The sequence below is a fragment of the Apis florea genome, unplaced genomic scaffold (assembly GCF_048593485.1).
Source record: "Apis florea isolate Af1SG1 unplaced genomic scaffold, ASM4859348v1 contig_3081_pilon, whole genome shotgun sequence".
NCBI classification, from domain to species: domain Eukaryota; kingdom Metazoa; phylum Arthropoda; class Insecta; order Hymenoptera; family Apidae; genus Apis; species Apis florea.
In genome coordinates this window covers 621755-649227 of record NW_028256703.1, presented here as the reverse complement: position 1 = coordinate 649227, position 27473 = coordinate 621755, and the positions used below count along the sequence as shown (strand labels likewise).

General features: G+C 27.6%; 3 protein-coding genes and 1 long non-coding RNA gene across 8 annotated transcripts in view; 2 read left to right on the top strand and 2 right to left on the bottom strand.

The window, feature by feature from the left end:
- Positions 1-636: 636 nt before the first annotated feature.
- Positions 637-11392, bottom strand: Nox (NADPH oxidase). Its single transcript, XM_086908728.1, has 19 exons — positions 10814-11392; positions 9249-9343; positions 9048-9159; positions 8807-8904; positions 5735-5855; positions 5438-5588; positions 5142-5352; positions 4843-5069; positions 4412-4600; positions 4150-4343; positions 3639-3960; positions 3312-3453; positions 2964-3082; positions 2693-2828; positions 2342-2553; positions 2074-2240; positions 1733-1942; positions 1300-1503; positions 637-1156 (listed from the first exon to the last, which is right to left on the bottom strand). The coding sequence occupies exons 1-19, from the start codon at positions 10958-10960 to the stop codon at positions 959-961; spliced, it is 3255 nt and encodes a 1084-aa protein (XP_086764854.1). The 5' UTR covers positions 10961-11392; the 3' UTR covers positions 637-958.
- Positions 11393-19796: 8404 nt separating this feature from the next.
- Positions 19797-25363, top strand: yrt (erythrocyte membrane protein band 4.1-like yurt). Its single transcript, XM_031919346.2, has 7 exons — positions 19797-20280; positions 20512-20659; positions 20795-20971; positions 21057-21758; positions 21887-22317; positions 22760-23185; positions 23391-25363. The coding sequence occupies exons 1-7, from the start codon at positions 20116-20118 to the stop codon at positions 23517-23519; spliced, it is 2178 nt and encodes a 725-aa protein (XP_031775206.2). The 5' UTR covers positions 19797-20115; the 3' UTR covers positions 23520-25363.
- Arms (Ankyrin repeat-rich membrane spanning) overlaps positions 24404-27473 on the bottom strand; it is a 38542-nt gene continuing 35472 nt past the window's right edge. For all 5 annotated transcript variants that reach the window (XM_086908716.1, XM_086908713.1, XM_086908714.1 and 2 more), the window contains one exon: positions 24404-27226. In XM_086908716.1, the coding sequence (XP_086764842.1) occupies positions 26463-27226 (764 nt within the window). In that variant the 3' untranslated portion in view covers positions 24404-26462. The remainder of the gene's footprint in view (positions 27227-27473) is intronic.
- LOC147657497 (uncharacterized) lies at positions 26608-27434 on the top strand. The gene is made up of 3 exons (XR_015292231.1): positions 26608-26749; positions 26933-27066; positions 27140-27434. It is a non-coding gene; the product is annotated as an uncharacterized LOC147657497 (long non-coding RNA).

Genomic DNA, 27473 nt, shown 5'->3' with positions numbered 1-27473 from the left:
GTTGACTAATGGTTTATTTTTAAAAAAAATAAATAAATAAAATTTTGCAGGTTCTTTTATGCATCATCCTACAAAAAAATTAATAAAATGCTTTAAATCTTAAAAATCTTATTTAGCTTTTATTGGAAAAGTTTTTTTTAATATTATTACCATCGAAAGCAATTTCTGCTAAAAAGCAAATAAAAAAAAAATATGCAAGAAATGGCGCGTTTCAAATCTTATCCCAATTTATCTTGCTTTTGAATTAGTATTTCTAGTGCTCAAGAGATGGTGCTGATTGTCAATTCTTATTCTATCTCTATCCTTCTTTCACTTTATCGTTTTATTTTCTCTCTTTATCTTTTTATGTTTCATTTGCGGCACTCTGGAGATGGCGCTGATTTCACAATTTTTATTCTATTTCTATCCTTCTCTCATTATTTGCTCTCTTCGTCTACGTATGTTTCATTCGCGGCATTTTGGAAAAGATTAATTCTGCGAAATTAAAATATTCAAAATATACGCTACATAAAACGTAGCTTATGCAAATACTGTACAAAATTTCTACATATTTGGAGTTATTAAAATATTTAAAGGTAACTATAAATTTGGGGAAATAATTTGACGATCGTTATTTTGTTTCGTTCAAATGTCAAATGGCATTTTGTTAAATTTTCTGGTAATGACGGAACGACAGATAAATTTTCTGCTGATATTAATGACAATTTGGTTGATGCACGAAACTGCTAGAATTTTGAACAACATGAAATGAAGTATTGGTATAATATTAAAAAAAAAAAAAAAAAAAAATCCTGATTTTAGATAAAACAAAATTAAATATTATTGATTATACAATACAAAATTAAGATATATATCATTATTCTTAAAAAAACGATAATGGATGAATTTTATAAGAATATCTCGCAACAATACGGTGTAATAAAATATCATAGTGATATAATTCCTTTCTTGAGAAAATTTAAAATGATTCCTTTCTGAAATTGAATCCAAACTGATCACACTTGTAACGTAAAATTCTTGCCAATTGTGGTGGGCCACAATAAAAGATCGTCACTTTGCCTTTCTTCTGATCCTGAAGATGTTTGAACACCTTATCCCAATTTGGTCGGCCAGCATTCGTCCGTGTCTTCAAACCTGTTATAAGATCCCGTTTTTCCTGAAAGATTATCCACATGGAATAATACAATTCTTCATTGCAAGATCATCATTTTATTTATTATTATTTCTGAGTCATAAAATCTTGAAGAAAAATTTTTTTCATAGAAGAAATAAAAAATGAAATTTATTAATTATTTCTACCATTTGATGAACCAAATCCATAGCCAATTGCAATGTTACAGCTTTCATATCACTTTTTTGTAAAGCACTGGTAATATACATATGCATCTCAAGAAAACGTTCCATGGCGTCACCTAATTCTGCTTGTTCCATTTCCAATTGAGATAATAAATTTACAAACCACTCGAAGGATCGTTGATCTCTGTTGATCCAAAAGAAATCAACCTGAAAACAAATGTTAAATGTTGTACTACTTATATTAATTATTAAATATTTCATATATTATTATTAATATATTATGTATTTGTATTATATACAAAACTTTTATTGATATATATAATGAACAAACATATTGAATAAAGAATTGAAATTTTAAATAGACATTTCATTTATCTACATTTCATTTTTATATGGTATGTATATATATATACATTAAAGGTATATACATATATACCTTTCGAAGATGCATCACAGTAGGAGGAATTTCACTAGCCCACGAAAATTTGCATTTTGGACAAGTGTGCCTGGCTTTCCAATAACGATGCATGATAGATTGTAATATGGAAGCAAAAGGTGTGACTCCGATTCCAGTTGCAATTAAAACTGCGTGTTGAGCTTGGAATATGTGGCTTGAAGGAGCTCCGTATGGTCCATCCAAGAAAATCTAAATAAATTATCTATTAATTTAAATATTATTATTTTTTATCAATTAGATTATTAATTATTCTCAAATAATTAAATAAAAAATTATCGTTCATCAAGAGATTTCAGAATAAAAATTTATTATTTAGACACCTCCAATGGTTTTCCAACAGTATAGTTCAATGAATGAGAAATTGAATCAAACTCGATATCGTTCCTTTTTGAACTTTCCTCGAATTTTATTTGCAATCTACCCTCCTCTGCTGCCGATTGAATCCTGCTTAAATTATTGGATTGTTTTCTTCTGTATTCTTGTATTGCTGTTCAATCAAAAACAAAACTCGATTAATTTGAAAAAATTATATGCAGACAAGTGTTTCACACTTTTACGTTTAAGAATTTGTAAATTCTTTAAGCTTACTATTTTTGTCGCCTGATTCCAATTCATACTTTTCCAAGCTTGGAGTCTTGAAAGCAATTATAGTGGGTTTGTTCCTCATGTATCGAAAGCTTTGCGCCAATCCTTTATTCTGAGGGCTTGAATAGACCTCGTTTAAGGATTTCAAACGTGCATCGCGTATTTGACGTTCGTTGAAATTTCTCTCTGATTCTGATCTTGTATAATCACGAAGTCTATCGAGTAAATGTACCACGAAATATTATAAAATTATTCTATCGATTACAAAAATTTTAAATAATTACAAAAATAATGTTACGTTCTAATACAAATATAATAGAAATATGTATGAAATTATAGATAATTTATAATTACGCAATTAATCGATCATTTTTCTTTTTTCCTGGTAGCATGTCAGGTACGGATACAGATTTCTCCAAAGGCATCTTGCTAACGAGCAGTGAATGATGAAGCTTCCGATTGTTCGACATTTTTTTAACATCCGTTATACCTGTACGAAGAAATTTATCGAATATAAAATGCTGTAAAATATAGAATAATTTAATAATAATTTAAAAAGCGAAGAAGCTTATAAAAATACCAATTTTGAGACTCGAGTAATTTTAAAAAATTCCGAATAAATTACCAATTGCAGACTGAGGCGATTGTGTTATTTTTTCATCATCAGAAGCAAACACGGGATTATCAAAGCTACGATGAATGGGTGAAAGAAATTTCTCGTTCACTTTTCCATTCATGGAGAACCTGGAATTGAAAAAAAAAAAAAAAATGTGAGACTAATGTAGATTACTCTACACAAGCACATTTTTTCATCTAATATAAATATAATAGAATAAAATATAATTTGAATTAAAATTCTATATCTGTTCAATTTTATTCATACGATAGCAAATTATTACTTTTATTTCGTAAATTAATATTATTCCTGCAAATTAATTAAAATGAATTAATTATTATCACATACGAAACTCACACTAACTCAGAAACGTTCGCATTATTGCGATTCTCAATTGGAAATATATTATCCCTTTGAAGTTTCATCTGCTCCTTTTCAAAATACGAGTAAAGACTATTGGTCCATTCGCCCACTGCTCGAATGTGAAGCCATATATAGTCTATTAAAATAAAATAGAAAAAAAAAGAAAAAAACGTTTGAGATATCAGATTCTAGCTTGAAATTTTCTGATGAAAATATCATTTCTGAAAATAGAAAATTTTCTTCTTTTCCTCTCCTCGTGTACTTTTAATTGCTAGCTTTCCATCTTATTGTCAAACATTATAATAAATTGATTATTCGAACCTTCTTGTTCTGGAGCGCTGCTAATAGTGAATGGATGCCATTCGTAACGGGCTATGACAGGAATATTCACGAAGACGTAATCACCGGGATGAAAAACGAAATGTGGGGGCCTCTTGATGACCAAATGCGTGACTTTCGACGGTAGAAGAAGACCTGAGCTTATGTACGTTTTTCCTAATTGCGAACGAGACCAGGCAATTCTATGTATTCTTTCCAACAAATATATTGTGCCTGGCCCTATGAACCATTTCCAAAAATTCGGCGCGTGTAATATGACCAATATCCAGTATGGTACGTATAACAAATGGGACCAGTAAAATATCTGTAAAATATTAATAAATTAGGAAATTAAGAAGATTGGAACGAAATAACAAGATATAATTCTAAAATATTTTAAAAAACATTGATAAACAGAAGATTAAATTCAAGAAATTTAAAACAAATTGTCAAAGTGTATATATTTTTTTCTTGCAATTGGCGACAATTAAAAATTAAAAAAATTACTTATAACCTCGAAACATCCACCACGTCGAACAAACGGCATCGAACAAATCATTATTACGAGGAAAAGGATGACAAGAATGAATCCAGTCGGGTTTGCATAGCCTTCTACGAGACCAAACAGAGCAGGTCGACTCGTCAATAACCATTCGGATAATGTATAGTTATTGTGATTGAGAGTTTCGTCATGGATAACAACGGTACCTGAAAAGTGTTGAATCTTGAGAAAGATTTGAAAGAAAAGAGAAACCTTTGCCTTGCACGCATCATACCAAAATTAAGAAGATGCATCAACGTGTGAGCTATGCTGAAGACACCGATTAAACCTCCAGTCACTTTGTGCAGATAAATGTGTTGATCCAGTGGCAATACAGAATTGAAACCGTGAGTTCGTAGAAAGGTGATGCACTGACGCAGCATAAGAACCAGGATGAAGCTGCAGTTGAAATTCAAGCACTGGCCTGTATTAAAAATATATCTTCTTCTAATAACTACATCGATATTGCATTAGCTTGGAATTGCATGCAATTATAATCTTTTTAATTCATATACACAATTTTTATATAAATTCATTCAATTCGATTTATAATGTAAAATCGATATTACATTATTTGCTAAAAATTGCGTGCAATTGTAATCTTTTTAATTCACAATTTTTGCATAAATTCATTTAATTCAATTTATAATATAAAATGATCTTTACCACATGCACGAGCAAGCATAACATAGCCATTGGACTTTCTGTACTCGTAGAGTCTCGACACGAATAAAGACACGTTGATCAGGACAAAGATCGAGATGAAAACGATGTAAACGTAATTGTTCTTTATGTACGGCTTCGTCAATTGATAAGGACGCAACGAAGCGAGGAATTGCAAGCGTGATTTCCTCTTCGATTCTGGTTTTGGTGGTACTAGCCATCGATCGATACTAAATTAAATAAATAAATAAATAAATATTTGTTAATAGGCGAGGACGTGACGATGAAAAAGATTATCCCACCTGATTGAAAGATTCTCTAAAAGTCCTTCGTGTTTCTCTAACTGTTTCTTCAAAGCTTCGAAAGTAATGGCGCCTCGGTTAGACTGATCGGCATCATCGAACAAAGCCATGGTTAATTCCTCGATTTGTTCCTCGCTAAATCGTATTCCATTTTCCTCCAAACAAGCTCTCATCACGTGTTCCAACTCGCGAAGCTGTATCAATCCATCGCCTTTCCGTATAAAATAAATTGAATAGTGAATAAATTGGGATAATAATAAAAAAAACAATAACAATGTCAAATGTTATTTTTGTACCATCAATGTCGTAAACCTTGAACAGGAATTTTATCTTGTCGTCAGGGCTTTTTCCTGCAAACTGGTGCATAGCATCGACGAACTCCTGAAGAGATATGGTTCCAGAATTATCCTTGTCGAAAATTTGGAACACTCTGTCGGTGAAGAACGGCTGAGAAAATAATATTTTTTTTTTTTTGAACTAAAATTTCAGGATATTTTAAAGATTCGATCAAAGTTTCATTGAAAATTCGAGGGAGGAAATAAATGATAATATTGCAAATTCGAAAATGAAAAATACTTATGCCTCCTGCCTACGTTCTTCGAAGTGACGATTTTGTTGAATTCTTCGCGTCTAATTTCCTTCTCATTGCCCACCGTCTGTTTGAAGATCTTTTCCAGCCATTCCAGACTTCGCTTGTCGAATCCAGCGAGCGGCCTATGAAATTTTACGAAAGGTTAACGAATATCTATCAGATATCTTATAAATTTTATTAAAAAAAAAAAAAAAAAAAAAAAAAAAAACCAATAAGAATTATTTGTTAATTCATTCTACGAGAATATTCTTCCACACATCATCGTAGATATAAAATGAAGAGTAGAATAAACACAAGCAGTATTATTATTTAAGTAGTTAGTATTAGAACAATGCAGACGTGTCCTTGATATACTTGGAGTATAAGTAGTATAGATACGTTCTAATCAGACGTTAACCATACACGAGTTAGATTTATAGAGTGTTATTATTATTATTATTAAGTTTGGATTTTTTTCAATAAAATGGCAAAAAATTCGAAACTTGAAAAATATTAAAAATATCATATATCTATTTCTCATTTATTTCAAAGAAGAAATAAACGGAAAGAATAAGACAGATTCTTATTCTTATTCTTCGAAGCATTCCAAATTCATTACTAATTAAAATGTTCTATCTAGTATTTTTTTTTTTATTTTTTATAAGATATTACCATAGACATGTGTCACAAAGAAAGTTATACTTTTCATACATTTAGGTTTTGAAATGTTAAATGGAACATTTTAATTAAGGAATTAAAGGAAAGTTGAGCACCATTATGGTATTACCATTATGGTATTATTGTCTCGATTTGTCAGTGATACAATTTTAAAGGTGAAATACATAAACAAATAACGAAACAAGCAGAGTGGAAAAGAATTTTGAAATATTCTGTCGACAGTCAATATTATTGAAGACACGTGTATAGAATCGACATCTTTGCCATTTTTACTTCATAAGCTTGTAAAGTGAACAATTTCGTTTATTTTTTTTAGCAATATTTGATTTATATCGAAACCAAGATTGTTTTATTTTATTATCATTATTAATATTTTAATATTCTGTGTATAATTATAAGAGTGGATTAAAATGCAAGAATAGAAGAACAACAGAACTTTAAGAAGATGAATCAATCTCTACAGAAGTAATTAATCACAACTCCAAACTATTTTAAGTGATTTAAATATTTCTCCACTTTGGAGGAAAAAGTTCGATTAAAGAAATAATTGAGGAATAATTGCATGTACAATATTCTTCTCAAAAAGAACGAAAAATTAAAGAATATGAAAGAACATGTTTTTTTGTCCACAAAAACAAATTTAAAGATAAATTTACGAAAAAAAAGAATTCGAAGGATATACTTCCGAAGACAACCAAAAAAATAATCCCGCTGTGTTCTCTAAAAAATATTTTGAAATTGTTACGTGAAATATGATACTTAATAGTTTCCATTATCGATTTTTACTTATTCAGTATCAGCACAATTATCCAATGGACACAATGTTCATCTAATAAATTTCCAATATCAAGGAAGAAATGAAGAATACCGAATATATTAGCAAAAAGTTAAAATATTCAATGGAATCGAAGTAAGTAAAATTACTATTCATATTATTTACAAAATTAATGCCAAAAAAATTAACGCAATATTCGATATAAATGAAATTGAAGAAATTGATTTTAAAATTTTGATGGTGTACGTACACGATAATCGACATTTTCTTGACGAAGGCATCAATGTTTCTTCGCCACTGTGAATTTCACGCATTGCGATTTTGCGTGAATATAAAAAAAAAAAAATGTGCAAAGTTCGCTTATATCGATATTTGTTCGATATGATTGCAAAAATCTTAGAAAGTATCCACGTTGAATTGAGAGGAAAGAAGAATATAATTTCGTCGAAGAAATATTCAAAATGTTTGGGATAGGAGAGAAATATTTATCAAGACGCAAAAGAAAAAAAGAGAAGTACTCTGCGTGAGGAGAAAAGAAAAAGTAGAAGATGCAGACAATTTTTTCGAAATATTCAAAATGTTTGGAGAAAGAGAAAGAAGAAGAAATATCGGATGAAGAATGGGAAAAAGAAGAAAAAGAGATAAGATAAATTATCAAAAATGAAGCTTCAAACGAACAAATTTTCTTTTCGAATTATCCTTTCCAAAAATAATGGAACACCCAGTACATTCCCCTATCTATTTTATCTATCCCCCTATTTTCGATTTTACAAATTTAATAGTCATTCGTAGACTGATTATTTTCTATTTCTAGTCAATTCCTATTAAGAATCGATTTGAAATTCTTCATCTTCGCAACTGGCGAGGCAAACAATGCTGTTGTATCGGAAAATATGACGAAAATGAATTAAATGATATCCAAAAATAGTAGAGAAATGATTCGAAATGTAGATTCTTCAATTAACAAGAATAAATAATGCGATATTGAAAAATAGAGATAGAAATTAGGAGAAATATCCAAGAAAAAAAATAATACAGCATAATGAACAATTGACAACCAGTGTAACGCCATTTAAAAGATTCGAAATATCTTTTTTGAATTCGAAGAAGATCATCAAATTCTCATCGAGAAGTTGATGACAATTTTTCGAGAACAAGACATCCTTATCAACATTATATATCTGTAAATTTTTATTTTTATACATATTTTATACGTCTTCATTTTTAATTTTATTTTCAAATAATTATTATTTACAGATGTTACGTTATTTAGAAGATGAAATAATTGCAATGGTGAATTCAACAAGTATCTAGAAATCAAGAAGATATTCGAGATACAAGAATTTTTCTGCCAATAATTTATAAGTTAATATTCTAAACACTAACGAGACTTTTTAATATTTAATTTTTTGACATTTAAAACAACGTGCGATTTTAAATTTGAGAAACACGAAAGATGAAAACGTTCGAGAATAAAGACAAAATATGATGGAAGATAAATGGAACTTTCTCATAAACTAGAAGCCTATTTTGTAATTATTCGTTCTTTAATAACAATTGCAAAAGTCGCAAAATAATCATTTATAGATAAAAATAAGTTAATAAAATTGTTATTAGATAAAATTGCAATATTAAAATCACCTTGTATCGCTGATGTTCGAAAGGAATTCCATGATTTGAAAGGATGTGATGTACCCCAAATTTTCTTCATCGATTCGTCGAAATAATTTATCTACGATCTGTAACATAGATGTGCAAAGAAACGAATGATTAAAAAAAAATTGTAATATATACAAGTATATTAAATGTAATCCGTTCGAAATGAACGTTAATGAATCTTTTATAATTTTTAGAAAAAAAAAAAATTACTATATCGAGTTACCTCTTTGGTGGAAAATATTTGTTGAAATTTTTCAAAAGTTACTGGATTATCACAGCATATGGAATATGCAACGTTCTCGAATTGAACGATGAGATCATTTGATTTTTCATTTCTATTAAAATAAAATAATTTATTTTAACGTACCATTTATTTATAAATTTTTAAAATAATCATATACGTAAGGCGTTAATTAATTCTTACTTCAATCTCCCCTTTAAAAATTCGATCCATTCATCTTGCGTCAATATTCTGTCTCCATTTCGATCGAATAACGAGAACAATTTTTCCATTAACGTCTGAAATTTATTTCATTCTTACGATTAGAAAAAAATCACAAAAATGTATGGATAATTTATTTTTAAAAAAAAGGAATCAAAATATTTCAAAATCTAAATTCTGAATACTCAAAATTCGGATATCCATTTAAATATTAATAATATTTCGATCTAAATAACGATCCAAAATTCCGAACAATCAAAATTTACAATAATAATATTTCGATTTAAATTAAATGATTCAAAATTTCGAGTATTTGAAATTTAGATATCCATAAATCTTAACAATAATAAACAATAATAATATGGCCACTAATAATTCTATTATCAATAGTACGAAATATCTTCTCTATCAGTAATTGAGAATTAGCATTAAACGATCTCTCGTCTCATTTCTGACTCGAAAGAAACGAATTATCATCGAGCAGAAGTTAATCAATCACAAGCACGACGAAATAACGAGCGTGGAACATGCTGGAGGCGTGAAGGCTGATTGGCCGGGGGCAATCGGCCACCTTGATCGAGATCTCTGCCCGATCTCGATGGATCTTGCCGTTTCCTTTCGATCCTGTCACTCTCCTCAGGGTATCCTTCTTCCTTCGAACAATAATGCATCCTTCGATATTAAATCATACCTCTTCTCGTCTCGATGGTATTCGCTTTTAATGAAAACGATTGACGATTCCCTCTTCTTGATTCCCATCATTTTCTCGCCGTTACTGTTTTCATTGAGCAGTTTCATGAATTTCTTTTTCGATCAAATTATTGATTATTGATTATTTCTAGTTTCTTTCTGTTTGAATAATGCAAACATTGTCCGTGTATCGATGCGATTATTTACGAAATATTTTCAGATATATTCGAATATTTTAAGCAGAAATACGTTAGCGAGTAAAAATTGTTCTTAAATATTTGTATATTTTTTTCATTTATACAAATATTTGCAATTGTAACATTCGTATTTTGATACGAATATGATATAATGTTCGCTTATTACATGGTATATACCAATGAATGTAAATAAGACGAAAATATTGTATACAAATATCTCGAGTGAAAAAAGAAAGGAACACTGCTTTGGCCTTGACCTTTTTAATAAAGATTAATATAGAATAAGACATTTCATTCATTGGAGACGAATTAAAATGAAGTTTTTTCATATATTTGCAATAGTGACAGTCTTGTAGAATTGCATAATCGCGCTTTATTAATTTACATAACGAAGATATTGTTGAAACAAAAATAAAATATATAAATAGAAAAAATAGAATAAAGAGGAGGGAAGAAAAGCAAAATTTCAATAAGAATATTCCTGTATCCAAGTATTAACGAACCTATACAAATAAATAATAATTTTAAGCAAAAAAATTAATATTTTTTCCTCGTTTAAATACTATTTATTTATTAATTTGCATTAATTGATAAAAATAAAAATTGCAACAAGTATATCCCTCTTCGATTAATTTGATTATTGAAAATAAAAATATTCACCGAATCTTGCAAAAGTTGTTTAAACGCTTCTCTGTTGTAACGAGCCACGCCATTCAGCCCAATTATATGAGAACATTCTTCCAACGTAGTCGCTCTTCTTCTTTCGATCAAACACTCTTTTTCCATACAGCTAACTTCATTTTCCATTTTTTTTTTTTTTTGATCTTTCTCAAAACTCCTATTATCAATAATAAATAACTCCTTCGATCATCAAAAAGAAAAAGAAACTAATATCGCTATAACAATTCACAAAAAGTTCATTTTAATTGTACGAAAAAAATAGTCACTTCAAATATTTTCATCGAACTCTTAATATTTCGGAAGAAAATTAATGAATCAAATATTGTTCCACTTAAACTTGTTTATTCTTTCTGCCGTTCTACATATCCGTAATAGAGATTTCTTTATTAACAACACTTCGTGGAAAAATCCTCAGCATCTAAAAGAGTGTAAAATTTTAATTAATTAATCGTTATTCGATGTTGAATTAATTAATATTTTTATTAATTCAAGAAAAGAAAACAGATTATTCGTACCATCACAGTGTTTACAACACGGTAAACGAATCGATCGGCGGATAGACCCAAACTAACGAACGAAAATCGGTTGATATCGACGAATCCTGAGAGATCCACCGCTTCAGATTCAGAATTCTCAGAGGAGAGGGATGCCTTTCGATTTCAATAAAGACCATACGTTCAAACACGAAGAAACAGACAGACGTATGTTACAATACAAACAAACCAACCTTTCACTTCTTCGTGAGTCATCGCTCCTTTTTTCGTCCCTTCCATTTTTTTTTCGACTCGCTTTCTTTTTCTGATTTTCATCTTTTCCTTTTTCCGTCTTATTCAAACGTCATTCTTCTTTTCTTTATTAAATATCGATTGTGCACGAATATCAAGATGAATCAAATTAAAATGGTATCATTTTTATTTTATTACCTATTTTATGAAAAAATCTCTCTAAAAAGAATAGAAAAAATTCTTAATTTTTACATATATAATAAATATCGAACAATTATTTCAGTCCATTCTTTTAGAATGAATTACTGTATACAATAAAACTATTATTACTACTACTACTATTACTACTACTACTATTACTACTACTACTACTACTACTACTACTACTACTACTACTTCTATTATAAATATTACATATTTTAAATTTAAAGATTTTCTATCAATATTTTACACTTCCATCGGTGTGAAAATGAAAAAATGATTGATAGTAAAAAGCGTGCGCAAAAAAAAAAAAAAAAAATAAGCGAAATAAGCTTCCCAGAAAGCACTACAACATTTTACCCATCTACTTATCTACAGTATCTACTTTTCTACAATACATTACTTTATTTAACACTCTTGATTGTGCATGCACTTAATTCTAAATATATTTTCTTTAATCAATTATACAATCTTCTGTTTCTGTAAAAAATCCTGAAACAAAACACATAAATTAAAAACATTAAAATTTTACTTATTCTACAAGTTTTTTCCGTATTTCCTATCTATATAAGAATTTAAACATTCGTTTCTAGCTCTGCCTATTGAACATCTAACAAATTCTCCTCGTATCAACATTCATCATATTTACATTCACACTGATTGATAATTTTCAAAAAATTTATGATATGATATAAAACCACATATGGCAAGAGGAAAATGCAAATCAGTATATATCAATGAACAAAATCACGTAATTATCAAATATCAAACACTTGTTTATAATGAAGAAATAAAGGAATTAAGAATGGCAGAATGATCATATTGCCTTGAAAAATAGGAAATATAGGTTTGGAAAACGAATCAGAATCAGGGAGAGCAAGGTTGCTTTTTATTTTAATAATAGGAAGAAGAAGAATAGAACATCGTTTATAAATCCCATCGATGAAAAAACTAAATGTTTCCTACAACCTAATCCAACCTAATATCAAAAATTAGAATATTTAACTGATGATGAGATGTAATCCGTTCCATTGAAAGCTGAAGAGGTGAAGATTCCTGAAACAGACTATACAACAGAATTAGTGAAATAATAACAATTACAGAGATAATTAATTTCTAGCAAATGAGAATCACACATTATTTCATATCTATTTTTTCCTGTTTATTCTCTTCAATTCTTCATACCTGCAACAAACTCAATTACTGGATTAATAATTAAAAAATAATCTGGGAACAGGAAGATTAAAAAAAAAATCAAATTATCAAAATTTTGTTAAGCAATTCATTATTTTAAATGGAAGATATTTATCGATAAGAAAGAAATATATTTTTTAACAGTATTTTCAACAACAAACGCTCATAATAAGGGGATGCTGAAAAGAGAAAAACGACGAAAAGATAACCAGAAGGGTTACCAAAATAATTATCCACTCAATGTAAATCCGAACAAACCGTGAGTGGAATTTTTTTCTATTTCGCAACACTAATATGCTAAAATCTCAAAAGAAAACGCGAAGAGTGCTTCACTATACATTCCATGCAATTCTTTATCAACAAAAAAGAAAAAAAAATAAAAGATTCGCGAAAACATATACGAAACTCTAATAAACTAATTTATGCACTCATATTTTATTATAGACGCAACACTAATAGCGGAAGATTGCAGCCATAGTCAGAGACTGCCGTCGTACAATCACCCTTTGTACAACCTTTTTGGTTGCGATAGGTGATTCAGGAACTGGAACGTACTTCCACAATCCAAGTGGAAGAAATATGGGCAATTTGGACAAATAAACGCAACACTACTATAAAAAACGCGATTTCTCATCAACGCAACACTAATTCTTCAAATTTAATATAAAATTTACTTTTAATATAAAATATTACTTTATAAATTTAAAAAGCTACTTTAAATATCACGATATCATAAATCGTAATTACATTATAGAATAAAATCAAATTTATATAAAAAAAAACAATAAAAAATATACTAATTCGTTATGAAAATAATTAAAAATAACCGCGATATTCTTTTCAAACGAAACGCTATAGCAAACGCGAGCTTTTTATCGCAACTCTAATTCAACCCGTTATTAATCAATCGCAACACTAATGCAAAACCGCGATTTGCCCATGATGACTGGATAAATGATGGGCCAGCATGCAAATTGGCCAAGACGATACAACATATACTACTAAATATTACTAAAACGAGCACAATGACAAAGTAGTAACAATGACTTCCCATCCTTTGAATCCAGACAAGATCCAAAAGATGAGAAACCATTCGTTGCAGCCCTCTTCGTGACAGTTTGTCGGGCCTCTTCGGTCTTCCTCCTTCGGGCGCAATGCCCGCTGAAACTTAAATCTAGGCTCGAGATTCACTAATCGGAAATCAAAGAAAAAAAGAAAAAAAAAATCGCGGAAGTTAAGTGCATATGGACGACCAACGATCGCAATGATCATTCTCCGTATATGCACAGAATCTCGAGCGCAACGTTCGTTTCGAAAGCAAATCACGACCGCGACCGCGAAATTCGAAAAATCGATGAGCAAAGCCAGAGATGAATGGCATTGTCCTCCATTCGTCTCAGCTTCACCCTCGATTTCTCAAATTTTATTCCCTGAAACAGATTGTCACGCGAAACGCGCCTACCCGATCAGAGACTGTGACAATCTGCCCGGCCCTACCTACTTATAATTAACAGACATACCAGAAATATACTACCTATCCTACCTAACCCTATATTTAAAAAATGGCAAAACAGGCACACCAACACACTCATTCCACGATTCTCACGCATAATACCCGGGCGCAAAAACCTACACTAGGGAAAACGTCCCGGGACGTCTCCGACACCCGGGCTTGGCACACTACTCGCACACTCTAACTTTACGTACCATTTTCCTGAAATCAACTGACGATGGCTAGCGACCATTGCGTGAAACGCGATCTCAAAAACGCATGTATCTACATTTTAATTCTGAATATTTATAAATATATAATGTTTTTTAAAATACTAATCACCAGACTAAATTATTGTACCATTATTGTGAATCAAAATTGTATCAGTATTATATCAGTATTGTAATGAATCAAAATTATATTGTAATTTGAGATTAGTAGAGATTAGTAATCTTGTTATTTATTAATTATTTTCAATATTTAATTGCGAATTTGATTGTATAAATTGTGATTGAATAATGAAAGAAATAGTAATTGAAACGACGCAATTCCACAGCCTAACCATTCACACACAGTGTAGAAAGTACGTCGTGCACGATACACTAACACATCGTCAGTCGCTAAAAAATTTGTATTAGCTTATGAACTAAGGTCGTCATATTCATTGCCTCTCCCTCACTCATGTAACACCTGGGTACGTGAGTGAGTTCCTGGCAGTGAACATGGAAAGGGTTAAACCTGAAAATCCTGAGCTAAAAAAATATTAATATATTCATTTTGTATCTAACGAGCTAATATTCTTTGATTTTGCATTATAATTTAAATTATCTTATTGTATTTCAATCTATTTGTGATTCTACTTTAAATTTTATTTTATTAATTGAATAAATTATTGAAATTTTAGCATACTAAATTTGAAAATTTTTTAATATTGAATTTAAAAAAGAATTTAAAAAGAATTCATTGTAATTTAATATAGATATTAATAGAAATACCCTCAGACGATTCCTTCATCAGAGCATATTTTCAAAGCCATAAGAATAATATTCAAAACTTATTGCTCTGATTCTAAAATCTGCCTGTCGCGAAATGTCTTCTTGCACAAAATTTAATTCATATTTGTATGAGTAAAAATTGAACTTTATCCATCAGTATTGTAAATCATATTGAAGTTACATAAAATTATTATATTACAACCATAATAATCAAATTGATCAAATAACTTAAAATATTACTCTAAAAAATTCAAACAAATTATTGTATTACACTGATAATTATATTAATAATAATTGTTATATGTTTTGGCATTAGAAAAATTTATTAACATTTTATATTAATTAAAAACGCGAAGTGTAAGAAGACCCTAGCCTGAACTAATAAATAAAACACAAAAGAAATAATTGTTACTACTCACGGATATTTATTATAAATAAATATCCGCGGTCATTGTGCTCGTGCAAAATTCTACGTATACAACCAGTCACCCGTGTCGATTCGGATCTTTTATCCTACGACATGATTGAATGACCGGAGGAACCAAAAAGCATGCGACTCACCGTACGATGCGACGAATCCTTTCCCTCACAGTTATTATAGCCCAGAAGTTATCGAGAAGAAGGTTGTCATCAGGTAGGAGAATAAAAGAAATCTGTGACAAAATATCATAATTTAAAACACGGTTCTGATTATTTGAAAAAATTGAAATACGAAATTATTAAATATGTGACACGTAATAATGATATTGAAATTCCAATGAATTTCTATTTAAAAGAATAAAAATTTAGATAGATAAAAGAATAATACCTCTTCGCGTGATGGATGATCGCCTTATTCTCTTGAGAGAAGCACTGATTTTACTCTGTACCGAAAACGAATATTTAAAATTAAAAAAAATAAAAATAAGAAACTAATAACGCGTCCGTATAAATTATAGTCGGCGAACAAACACTGATTCTACCTTCGCGTTTGATTATTCTTATTACATTTATCAGAGCTATCATGCTCTAAAAAATATTCAAAATACTATGACGAAGCAAACACTGATTCTATTAACCGCATTGCACGCGGTCACAAATATTTTCTGAAATTAACATTAAATTAATAGAAAGGTGGGGACTGATAGAAGAAGAAACAATATCTTTTTTATATTTTTTTTCTTCTTATCATTTGTTCTGAAAATACTGCCTTATTATTTTAATTGATTATGTATTATGTATAAAAATGTTATTAATTATTTATTAATATCTGAAATTTAATAAAATGTTTGTTATTAGATTTTAAAATTTTCAATGATAAATCATTAAAATTTCTTATAAATTTTTAATTTTCTCATTTTTTTTTTAACTAAAACCCAATTTTGTTATGAATTGCTTAACAAAAATCACTAATATGTAATCCAATAAAACAGAATAAAAATTTATACGTACGAAATGTAAAATTTTACCGCGAAAGAAAATCGCCAAGACGCAGCGTCCATATTGGAATTTTTCCCGCCTTCGAGAATATTACCATACACTACCAATTAAACCTGCGCAGAAAAAAATCAAAACTGTTAAATAAATGAATAATATGTATGAAATTAAATTATGTTAAAGTAATATAATAATCAAGTCAAATAAAAACTTACAATATAAACCATCTTGTAATTCGACACTCGAATTATATAAACGAGAAACTCAATTATTTACTTGTCAAAAAATTATCAATTCTAATAATGATGAATAAAGCATTGAATAAAGATGTATTAATTAACGCACAAATGATAACAAAAGTTATAAAAGAAGTTATAAAAGAAATAATATTAAAATATTATGCGATAAATAGAATATACGTCTCGAGAAAATTTCAAACGTCTAATTGCTACGACGAATCAACGAACAATGTCACTTTGCGCTTCGATTTCGCGCATCGAATAACAAGATGGAGAGGGGATACGCTCGACATTTCGACAAACCGAAACATGTTTGAACGCTAATCCAATTTCTTGGAAATGAAATATCATAAGAAATGTTTCTAGCCTTGAGTAAACTATAAACGATAGACCAAAAAAAGTAAACAATAAACATATACGCGAGACACGATATATATATTTTGCGCACGATATATATATTCGGAAAAATATACGATACTTGAACAATTCGATTTCACGAAATGAATACGTAACAAACCGTAAAAAATTTCTTTTATTTTAATATAATGATAAAAAATAAAGATCAAGAAGTTGTAAAATAAACGTATATAATTAAAATTACCTTTTCAAATTCTCTCTCGAAATATTTCGATACAGGACGCTAATGACGCAATAGACACAAAATGAACAATCGAAAAAAAAGACACAAAGATATGCACAAAACTAATTAATTTTGTTTTCACTATACTAAATGGATTATCTAAAAAACCCGATTAACAATATATAAAATTGATAAATTTGATAATAATAAGAGTAAAATAACTTAATCCGAATTCGCGACGATACGTCCACTTCGCACAATTTTCAACTGTAGACTGACGACATGCGCAATGTGATGCGCACTACGTTGCGCACTGCGTTGCGCACTGCGATGCGCACTGATTCGTCCCGCGTCTCGAATTAAGCGACGTTTTGATTGGCTGGCTCATGATGCTTATCTTTTTATTCAAAAATTTTTTATTCGCGCGAAAAATTAAAATATAATATAATATATATATTAATTGTTGTTGCTTGTTTTGGAAGATTGGAATGTCAATATAAAAATCAACAAAAGAAAAAATATAAAAGATTATTTAACGTAATAATAATAAATATTTAACATAATATTTAACATAATAATTAAATTTGAAAAAAAATACTTATATAAAATACTTATTTAATATAAGATATTAAATATAAGATTTAAAAAAATTAGGAAAAACTGAAATACAAGTAAGATATTTTATATTGAGATGAAATAAAATTTGAACAGAATTAAAATATAAAAAAAAATAATAAAATTAAATAAATCTAAAAAAATTTAAAGAATATAAAATTTGATACATAAGTTTAATTGAAAAAATAAAGTACAATATAACAATATAGTACATAAATAACGAATAATGAAATAATTAATAGAAAATATAACACAAAAATTAGTACTATAAAATAAAAAAGAATGAAACATAAAAAAAAATTTAATATTAAAGTTAAAAAAAAACTAAATCTAAAAACCTAAAACATTAAGAAAGAATTTAAATGTTAATTTATGCTTTAAGTTATTAAAATTTAATTTTAAATATTAAATTTTAATCTATTTATTGTATATGTCAATTTTTTGAAATTGATTGACGAAAATATTTAAATGATTTCTCATATTTGCTTTTTATATATAAAATTGAATTTATATTTATAATTCTTAAATATTAAATGCGTAATAATTTCATCATGTCATATCATATCATGTATCAAAATTTAATGCATATTTTAGAAGTATGAAATATTAAATTAAAAATAGAATATACAATTAAAATTGGAATAATGAAAACTGAATAAAAAATAACATTTACATTTTAAAAATAAATTAAACATTCACATGAAAAAATATTAACTTACTTAGTATTAATATAGCAATAATTTCTCATTCTTTCATAATAATAATGAAGTGGTATGACACTCGCAAATAAGACGCGCGAAACTATTACGAATAAATATATTTAAAGTACTTTTAAACAAACATATATAATATACATACTCAAAAATAAAAAAAATGAATATTCGCGAATAAAATATATACTTTAAACAAGATATTTGTTTATAATTTTAAATTACACGCGAAATCGAAAAGAATATAATCTCAACATGTTTAAAAACTTCAACAATCGAACTGAAACTAGTTTATAAAAGATGGCTATCAATAATCATATTTTAAAACATAAAAAATTTTAATATTATAATTTTTAATATTCTATTAATTCTATTCTATTCTATTAATATATTTGACTAATTTTATAATTTATCAATGTATTATAAAGATGTATATAAATTTCTATTATAATTTACATAATACATTTATTAATTTTATAAAAAATTTTAATATTAACGACTGATAATTTATCGTTAATTATTTTAGGAACACTTTTCTATGTGATAGAGAACATTATAATTCAATTTATAAATTTTCACTTTAATTAATTTTCTAAATGTGACAATACATTTTTATCTTTTTATGATTTTTTATATTTTTTGTGTGATTTATAATTATGATTTTTTGTTCAATATTTATATAATATTTCAAAATATTAAAATTCCCTAAGATAGTAGGTCTATTTTATATCTTGTCTATGGTATGAATATTCTCAAAATTGAGACTAGCGCCATCTGATTAGCGATAAAAAAAATATTCGTAGCTTTACAGTAACCGAGAGATGTGTATCTTCTCCGGATTTTTTGAATTTCGCGATTACTCGCGAATTATTATATCTAGTCAACAAATATAAATGTAACTTAAAATTTTTTTTGTAATATTATTTTTAACATGTGCATTTAACTATAATTTTTTTTCTGATCGTTTTAATATATTATACTTGTGTTTCGTGTATAAGTGGGCGTATTAACCGACGCAACGTATCATGAAAAAACATATATCCATGTAAAACAAGGAATGTAGCATTTTGGGTCAATATATCGTTATTGCTTACCAGCAAATTTATTCTGACATATGTCAAATAAAATGTTAAGATTTCTATCGCGACGCAGGGCTCGTAGTGTTAGTGGACAAACTACGTCCTCCCAAATTAAAAATCAACGATTGCTAAGTAATAAAAATGTTGTTCAATGCAGAGTTGTTTTACTTGATGGTACAGATTTGCCTATAGAATTATCAGTAAGTAAAATAGTTTATTAAAAAATAATAGATTTTTATATTTCATAAAATAAGTTTTTGGAAAATGTTATCATATAATGGAATCAATTCTATTAAGTGTTGATTTTTTGTTGTTAGAATATATATATTTAATATAAATAAAATAATATTTTTCTAACTTTTTTTTTTAATATAGATATATATTTTTTATATATAAATTTTGATATTTTTATAAATATTTTTGTGTTACAGAAAAAAGCATTGGCTAGTGATTTATATGAACAAGTATTTTATAGCTTAGATTTAATAGAAAAAGATTATTTTGGATTGCAATATACAGATAGCAATAATGTTCAGCATTGGCTAGATCCTACAAAACCAATAAAAAAACAAGTAAAAAGTACGTTTTTTGCATGCTTATATAGTTTTTCTTTTTTATTTATTGATATATGTATAAATGCATCATTTTTAAAACCTTTTATTAAAAGCTTTTATATTTATTTCTTTAATATTAATAAGCAATATTTTTATATAGTTGGACCACCATATACTTTACGGCTTAAAGTAAAGTTTTATTCATCAGAACCTAATACTTTACGTGAAGAACTAACAAGATATCAATTCTTCTTACAACTTAAACAAGATGTCTTGGAAGGAAAACTTCATTGCCCTCATCAAGTTGCTGTACAATTGGCTGCTTTAGCTCTTCAATGTATGTATTAAAAAAAAAGATAGAAAAGAAAAAAATGAATAAGTTAAAAAAAAATTTATTTTTTAAAATTGATATATATTTTTAGCTGAACTTGGTGATTATGATCCTGCCATACATAGTGCAGCTACAGTATCAGAATTTAGATTTGTACCAGGTCAAACAGAGCAAATGGAACTTGAAATATTAGAAGAATATGCTAAATGTTCTGGTCTTAGTCCAGCACAGGCTGAATCAGCTTATCTCAGTAAAGCAAAATGGTTAGACATGTATGGTGTAGATATGCATACTGTTCTTGGTAAAGATGCATGTGAATATTCTTTGGGTTTAACGCCAACCGGAATCCTAGTTTTTGAAGGAACACAAAAAATAGGATTATTTTTTTGGCCAAAAATTGGTCGATTAGATTTTAAAAAAAAGAAATTAACATTAGTTGTAGTAGAAGAAGATGATGAAGGAAGAGGAGAACAAGAACACACATTTGTATTTAGGCTTGTTAATGAAAAGGCTTGTAAACATTTATGGAAATGTGCTGTAGAACATCATGCTTTCTTTCGATTACGCGCACCTGTTAAAGGTGCTAGTGGACGTCAAAACTTTTTTCGTATGGGTTCGCGTTTTCGTTATAGTGGTAAAACAGAATTTCAAACTACTCAACTGAATCGAGCACGTAGAACAGTACAGTTTGAAAGACGACCAAGTCAAAGATATGCACGCCGTCAAAGTCATGTTTTAAGAGAACGTCAGCGTCAACAAGTGGAGCAACCACAACCAGCTCCAGTTATTACTAGTATGCATAAAGATATTTTAATTCTGTTAATGAATATTCAAATAATTCAATAATTAAAAATTCAGAATAATTATAGATAGAAATTTTATAGATACAAATTGCAAATTTTTCTTTTCTGTTTCTTTTAGACGAAGAAGAATCTTTGCAACGTCAATCAAGTCAATGTAGTACAAAATCTTCAGATTCTAGCGTACATCCTACGCCTTCGCCTTTAGTAGATTCCTTATTGAAATCTCTGGCCAAAGACCAGCAACCTTTAGAACCTAGAAATCAAACAATTGCTAATACGGAAAAAGAATCAGAACCAGTGAAAACGAGTTTAATTATCGAAAATATAAGTAATCAAACATCCTTAGTACCAAATAATCAAGTTGGTGGTACTTCTTCACTGCCTCCGCGTACACCTATTCCTCCAGAATCATTAAAATGCAATATATTAAAAGCAAAGTCTTTAGAACAAGGGAAAAATTCAAATTTAGTTTCAATTACGTCTATGGATACACCTACAGTTATTAGTAAAAATAATCAGCATTCTGATGCAGCAACAATTGTATCGGTGGTAAGAAAACTAAACTTTTATAATATCGTTAATATATAAGTAAATATATAATAAAATATATAAGTAAATTTCAAATATATTAATTATAGTAGAAAGTTAAAAGTCTTTTTCGATTTTTAGAATGCTATTTATTAATTAAATTATTTTTCATTATAAACATTTTTTAAATAAATAAATTAAAAAATTTGTATTTGCCATTTAAATTAGGATTGTAGTAATAAAATGTAAATATTACTGACAAATATCTAAAATAGATCTGAAAAATTCGTATTTATTTTTACTTATATTTTTGTTTTAATTTCATTTTTATTTTCATGTTTTAGATATATTTTATATTATTACATAAATAATTTATTTCAATAATTTTTTTACTTTTGTTTGTTTTATTGCTTTTAAGCTTTAGATGTGACTTGTTTGCTTTTTCGCGTTATTTCTTATATAGGGAGGAGATAAATTGACACTTTCAGTAAGCGGAACTACAATGATAAATCCATCTGCTGATGACAACGTGACTGTAACACACTTTTCTCTAGACAGCTGGGGACAAATTGAACAAAAAACAACACAATTGAATCCTAAAATTTCAAATCAATCTCAAAATCCATTCAATCCATTTACTAGCGATAATAATAACGAAATTACTAATAATATTTCTGAAAATACCGAGGAAGATACAAAAACAGAAGAAGAAAAAAAAACAAATACAAACCCGTTCATTGATTCAAATCCATTTTTGGGCTTGCTTAATCCTTTTAAAGAAATACAACCTATGGCTGAAAAGAAAGCTGAAGCGGAAATAGAAAAAAATGGAGCGAGAGTCGTAAAAACTGAAGAGATACAAACTACTACTACGACTCTTACTCACAAGGTGTGGCTCAATCTTAAATGCTTGATAATTAGTAATTGTAACAGTTTTTGATTTGTTTCATTTAAAAATGCTTTAGCTTAAGCAAATTGTATGCAAACATGTGCTTGTTTTTTTTAAATGTCTTTATAATATTTTTATATCTTTAATTAAAATTCTATGCATAAAAAATTTAAAGTAGATAAATAATATTTTTTTTATGTTTCAGGATGATAATTCGGCAGTTTCTGATATAAGTCCTTGGTTAGTAGCCGATCCACAAACAACGACAACAGATCAAACTCCAATTAAACATACTGTAATCACGAGGAAGACCGTAATTACAACGCAATTGTAAAATATTAATTAATCAATGAAAAATACAAAAAAATAACGAATAATATTTTTAAAACAAAAGAAGAAATATTTATCAAATTTCGTCTTCCTTAAGATATATATACATATATATATACTGATATACTTTATGTGCCTATTGAAATATAATATTGCCTAAATAGACAATATAAAATAACTTGAAATAACATATCAATGGGACCAGTTCATATTTGTATTTTTTGCAAATTATAAATAATTTACATTCATGTAAGTATTTTATTTAATTTTAATTCTTAATTTAGAAAAATATACGAATAAATCATATGAATTCTTTGAGAAATCAAAATAAAAATATAAATTGTATAAATGTAATTTCTAATTGGGAAATTAGATTATTGCTTTCTTGATATCTTATTTTTATAATAAGATATATTTTCAAATTATAAAAAATTTTTCTAAATATGTAAAATATATCATTTGGCAATTATGTTAATACTTTTTAATATCATAAAAATTATGCATAGTTCTCAATAAGTATAATATTTATGTTACAAAAATTTTATACCATGCTTTGTACCATTAATTATTTTAATATAATATCAATTCAGTTCTGCCATGCAAATTATTTATGTGTGTTCTATATTTATTGTTTTATAATTTTTATAAAGAATTAAGTGATTTGCATCATTATATAAATAAGAACACACACTACACATATATTAAATAATATATGGTGCTCCTACTATTATTAAATTGATTTATTTTCCGTGTTTCAAAAGTTTCTCATCGCTAATTATATATTATGTATAATTCGAAAAACCTTATATATTGCTTCGAATTTTCAAATAAATTCCTGGTGCCTAGATAGATTTAATTAAGAATATTTATATAATATTTAAATAATACTTTATACTTGCCATAGTGCCTTTGATGACAATGAAAAACAAATATCACTATTGAAATTTATGCTCATTCCTATCGATTTATATTTTATTTACCATAAAATATTTTATTAAAATAACTTTATCCACAAAGATATTTACATTATAGATATAATCATTTCATAAAAGATAATTTTTTTTATCGATTTTTATTTATAAAAAATTAGGCGGGACCGATGATGTATTGCACCTTTCATAGAAAAAATTTACAATTATTTATATCATTATGTTTATACTTATGATATCTAATTTTTTATCATATTGTGTAAACATATTGTACCGCCAAAATGTTTTCTTTCTTATAGTTTTTATTATTGTTTATGTAGTTTTAATATTTGTAACTAACATATCAGTATTTTATAAAAAAAAATATGTCTTTTAAGTATGTAATACAATGAACTAAAAAATATTTTATAATTTTGAGAAAATACTATAAGAATTTTTTTCAAACAAAAAAACAATCTATGACTAGATTGATAAAAAATATTATTTCATATTTAGAAATCTGATTAATTTATGATTATATTAATTTATTGTATTACGAAATTCGTTCTATGTAATGCATTTAAAAGACATGACATATGTTTCTCAGAACATAAATTATAAAAATAGAACTCATTTCGACGACTTACAAAAGGCTGTTAAAGTACTTATTGTATTCCATATATGAGCATTTATGATAATAGAATAAGGCGCTGTTCGATGTTTTATGTATTTAAATATACTATATTTAATAGTAATAAGCAGAGTACATATAATATTATTATTTGAAAATCTAATATATATGTTACTTGTGTTTTACAATGCTATTATCAACTGATACCCTAATGTATTCCGTCCTAAAGTATTATTATATATATACATATATTGTTATATACATATGTATAATTTTTCGCTTTGTAATAAAAAAGATATTATTAAAAAATTGTGTTGTAGATTTCTCAAAGATATATTTAATTTAATATTTTATATATTTTATGAACTAGGCATTTAATTATTAAAAATACTGTAAAAATGATAGTGCTGTCTTCATAAGCTTATAAGTTTATAAGTTTATAAGCTTTAAAATAAAAATTTATAGCATAACTAAATATTACTACAAAATTATAAAAAAAATTTCAGTAAAAATATACTCAAATAATAAAAATTAACATATAAATTATTTGTCAATAATTCCATTTCTCAAATTGGAAAGTAATAGTTAATATTTTCTGACTTCAAAATTTCTATAATTTTATATTGAACGCGCGCGACAATAAGAGCAGTGCAAAAAAGAAAACTTGCATGCTACTAATATGGATTATTATAAAATATCTTGTTGAATTTAGTTTAATATCAATCATTGCATTAAATTGACAATATGTATTTACTCATAATATTGTCATATATTTGACAATTAATATTTAAAATTATATCAAGCGATATCAGACAAATAGAATAGTAAATATGATATTTTTTATATTTACAATATGTTATATTTACATATGTAAAATATTAAATGTTTATTTATCTGTATTTAATTTCATTACTGCTTTTATGAATTGACTTGAATTAATTTTTTAAAATATATTTATAATAAGATAAAAAACATTTTCTGGTTTATCAGTTTTTTTTTAATAAATTGATAGGCTGGGGTTATTAAATGCATTAAAATTATTATGAAGGAATGTTACGATGCGATGATTAAACATATCTTTTATAAAACTCAAATAATCTACATATGTTGCATAAAAGGCATTGTTTCTCAGCATTGTCTATCATTATTCTTTCTAATGTATAACATTTCATCTTTATAATGCATGAACACCTTTGAATATTTTATCTAGAAAAATCAACATCTTCTATTTACTATATACAAAATGAAATTCTGAATTGTCTGACTACTTTTCAAAATATATATCACAAATGATTTAAGTACGATTTGACTGAAGGTTTTTTTTCTTATGTATTAGTATTCTTATTTTTTTCTATTATGTATTAGTGTACGTCATCGAGACTTACTAACAATTGTGTAGCAGAAGGTATCAAACAGGTGTTTCTGGATTGTCCCATTCTTCGACATCTTGACGTGATAAAAATTGCACATGCGAAGACTCACGTACCATTAAACTAACTGTATCAGAATAATCAACAATATCAATAGATCGTTCTCCATCACGAGGTAAACTTTTATTAGAAGAAATAGAACTACTGTTTTCCTCGCTGCAATCATGTCTAAATACACTATCGGATTGTGAATGAGTTGGAGTAGATAATTCAGAAACTAACGGCGTGGATTCATCTTCGCTTTCTCCTGGAGCAGGTGAGACAGGTAATGTCCCCATAAGACGATCTTTCAGTTTGCTTAATTTTTCCAAGCTGGAATTTGGAACAGGGACTGATAAAACTATTTCATCATTTAAAGTTGAAGTCGAGCGTCGTTTCTTGATAGGTGTAGAGATAGTTGATTTCATGGGCATATTATTAACTACATAATTTTCGTCTGTTGATTTAGATCTGAAAGCAGGTCTGGGAGAAGGTGGAGGTGATACAAAAAGTGATGCAGGTCTACTACTAGTGGAATTGCCTCCACTTTTTTTTAAATCTTTACGTCCAAACGAACAAGCTGATCTGGTACTAAGTTGAGATGTAATACTACGTTGTGAATTTGTACGTTGAAGATGAACTGTTGATTCAAATGAACTGTCGTCTGACGTTTCAGGCTCATCATTGACTGGCACCCAATGCAGAAGTGGATTAGATTGAAGTATCACATAATCTGTATCTTGAGGAGCCGTTGAAATGGATCCTAAAACAAATCTTTCTGTTATCCAATTTTTCATTTATATCACTCGAGATGGATTAAATATAAACGTTAATTTATTAAAAGCGATTAATAAAATGTTAAATACTGTAAAAGGATACCTAAATAAAACACGATTAAATATTAAATTCATGTTTTTAATAAAATGATTTAATTTGTAATACTGTTGTAGTAATAAAAATATAAAATGAAAGCATGTATATATCCAATAAGCTTATAGATCTAGTTTAAG

Coding starts and splice junctions, on each gene's coding strand:
- yrt (XM_031919346.2), top strand. CDS start 20,116: ATGTCAAATAAAATGTTAAGATTTCTATCGCGACGCAGGGCTCGTAGT. Junction 20,972..21,056: donor GGCTGCTTTAGCTCTTCAAT/GTATGTATTAAA, acceptor ATATATTTTTAG/CTGAACTTGGTGATTATGAT. Junction 23,186..23,390: donor CTACGACTCTTACTCACAAG/GTGTGGCTCAAT, acceptor TTTATGTTTCAG/GATGATAATTCGGCAGTTTC.
- Nox (XM_086908728.1), bottom strand. CDS start 10,960: ATGGAAAATGAAGTTAGCTGTATGGAAAAAGAGTGTTTGATCGAAAGA. Junction 2,241..2,341: donor GGAATCAGGCGACAAAAATA/GTAAGCTTAAAG, acceptor TTGATTGAACAG/CAATACAAGAATACAGAAGA. Junction 1,157..1,299: donor TGGATTTGGTTCATCAAATG/GTAGAAATAATT, acceptor ATAATCTTTCAG/GAAAAACGGGATCTTATAAC.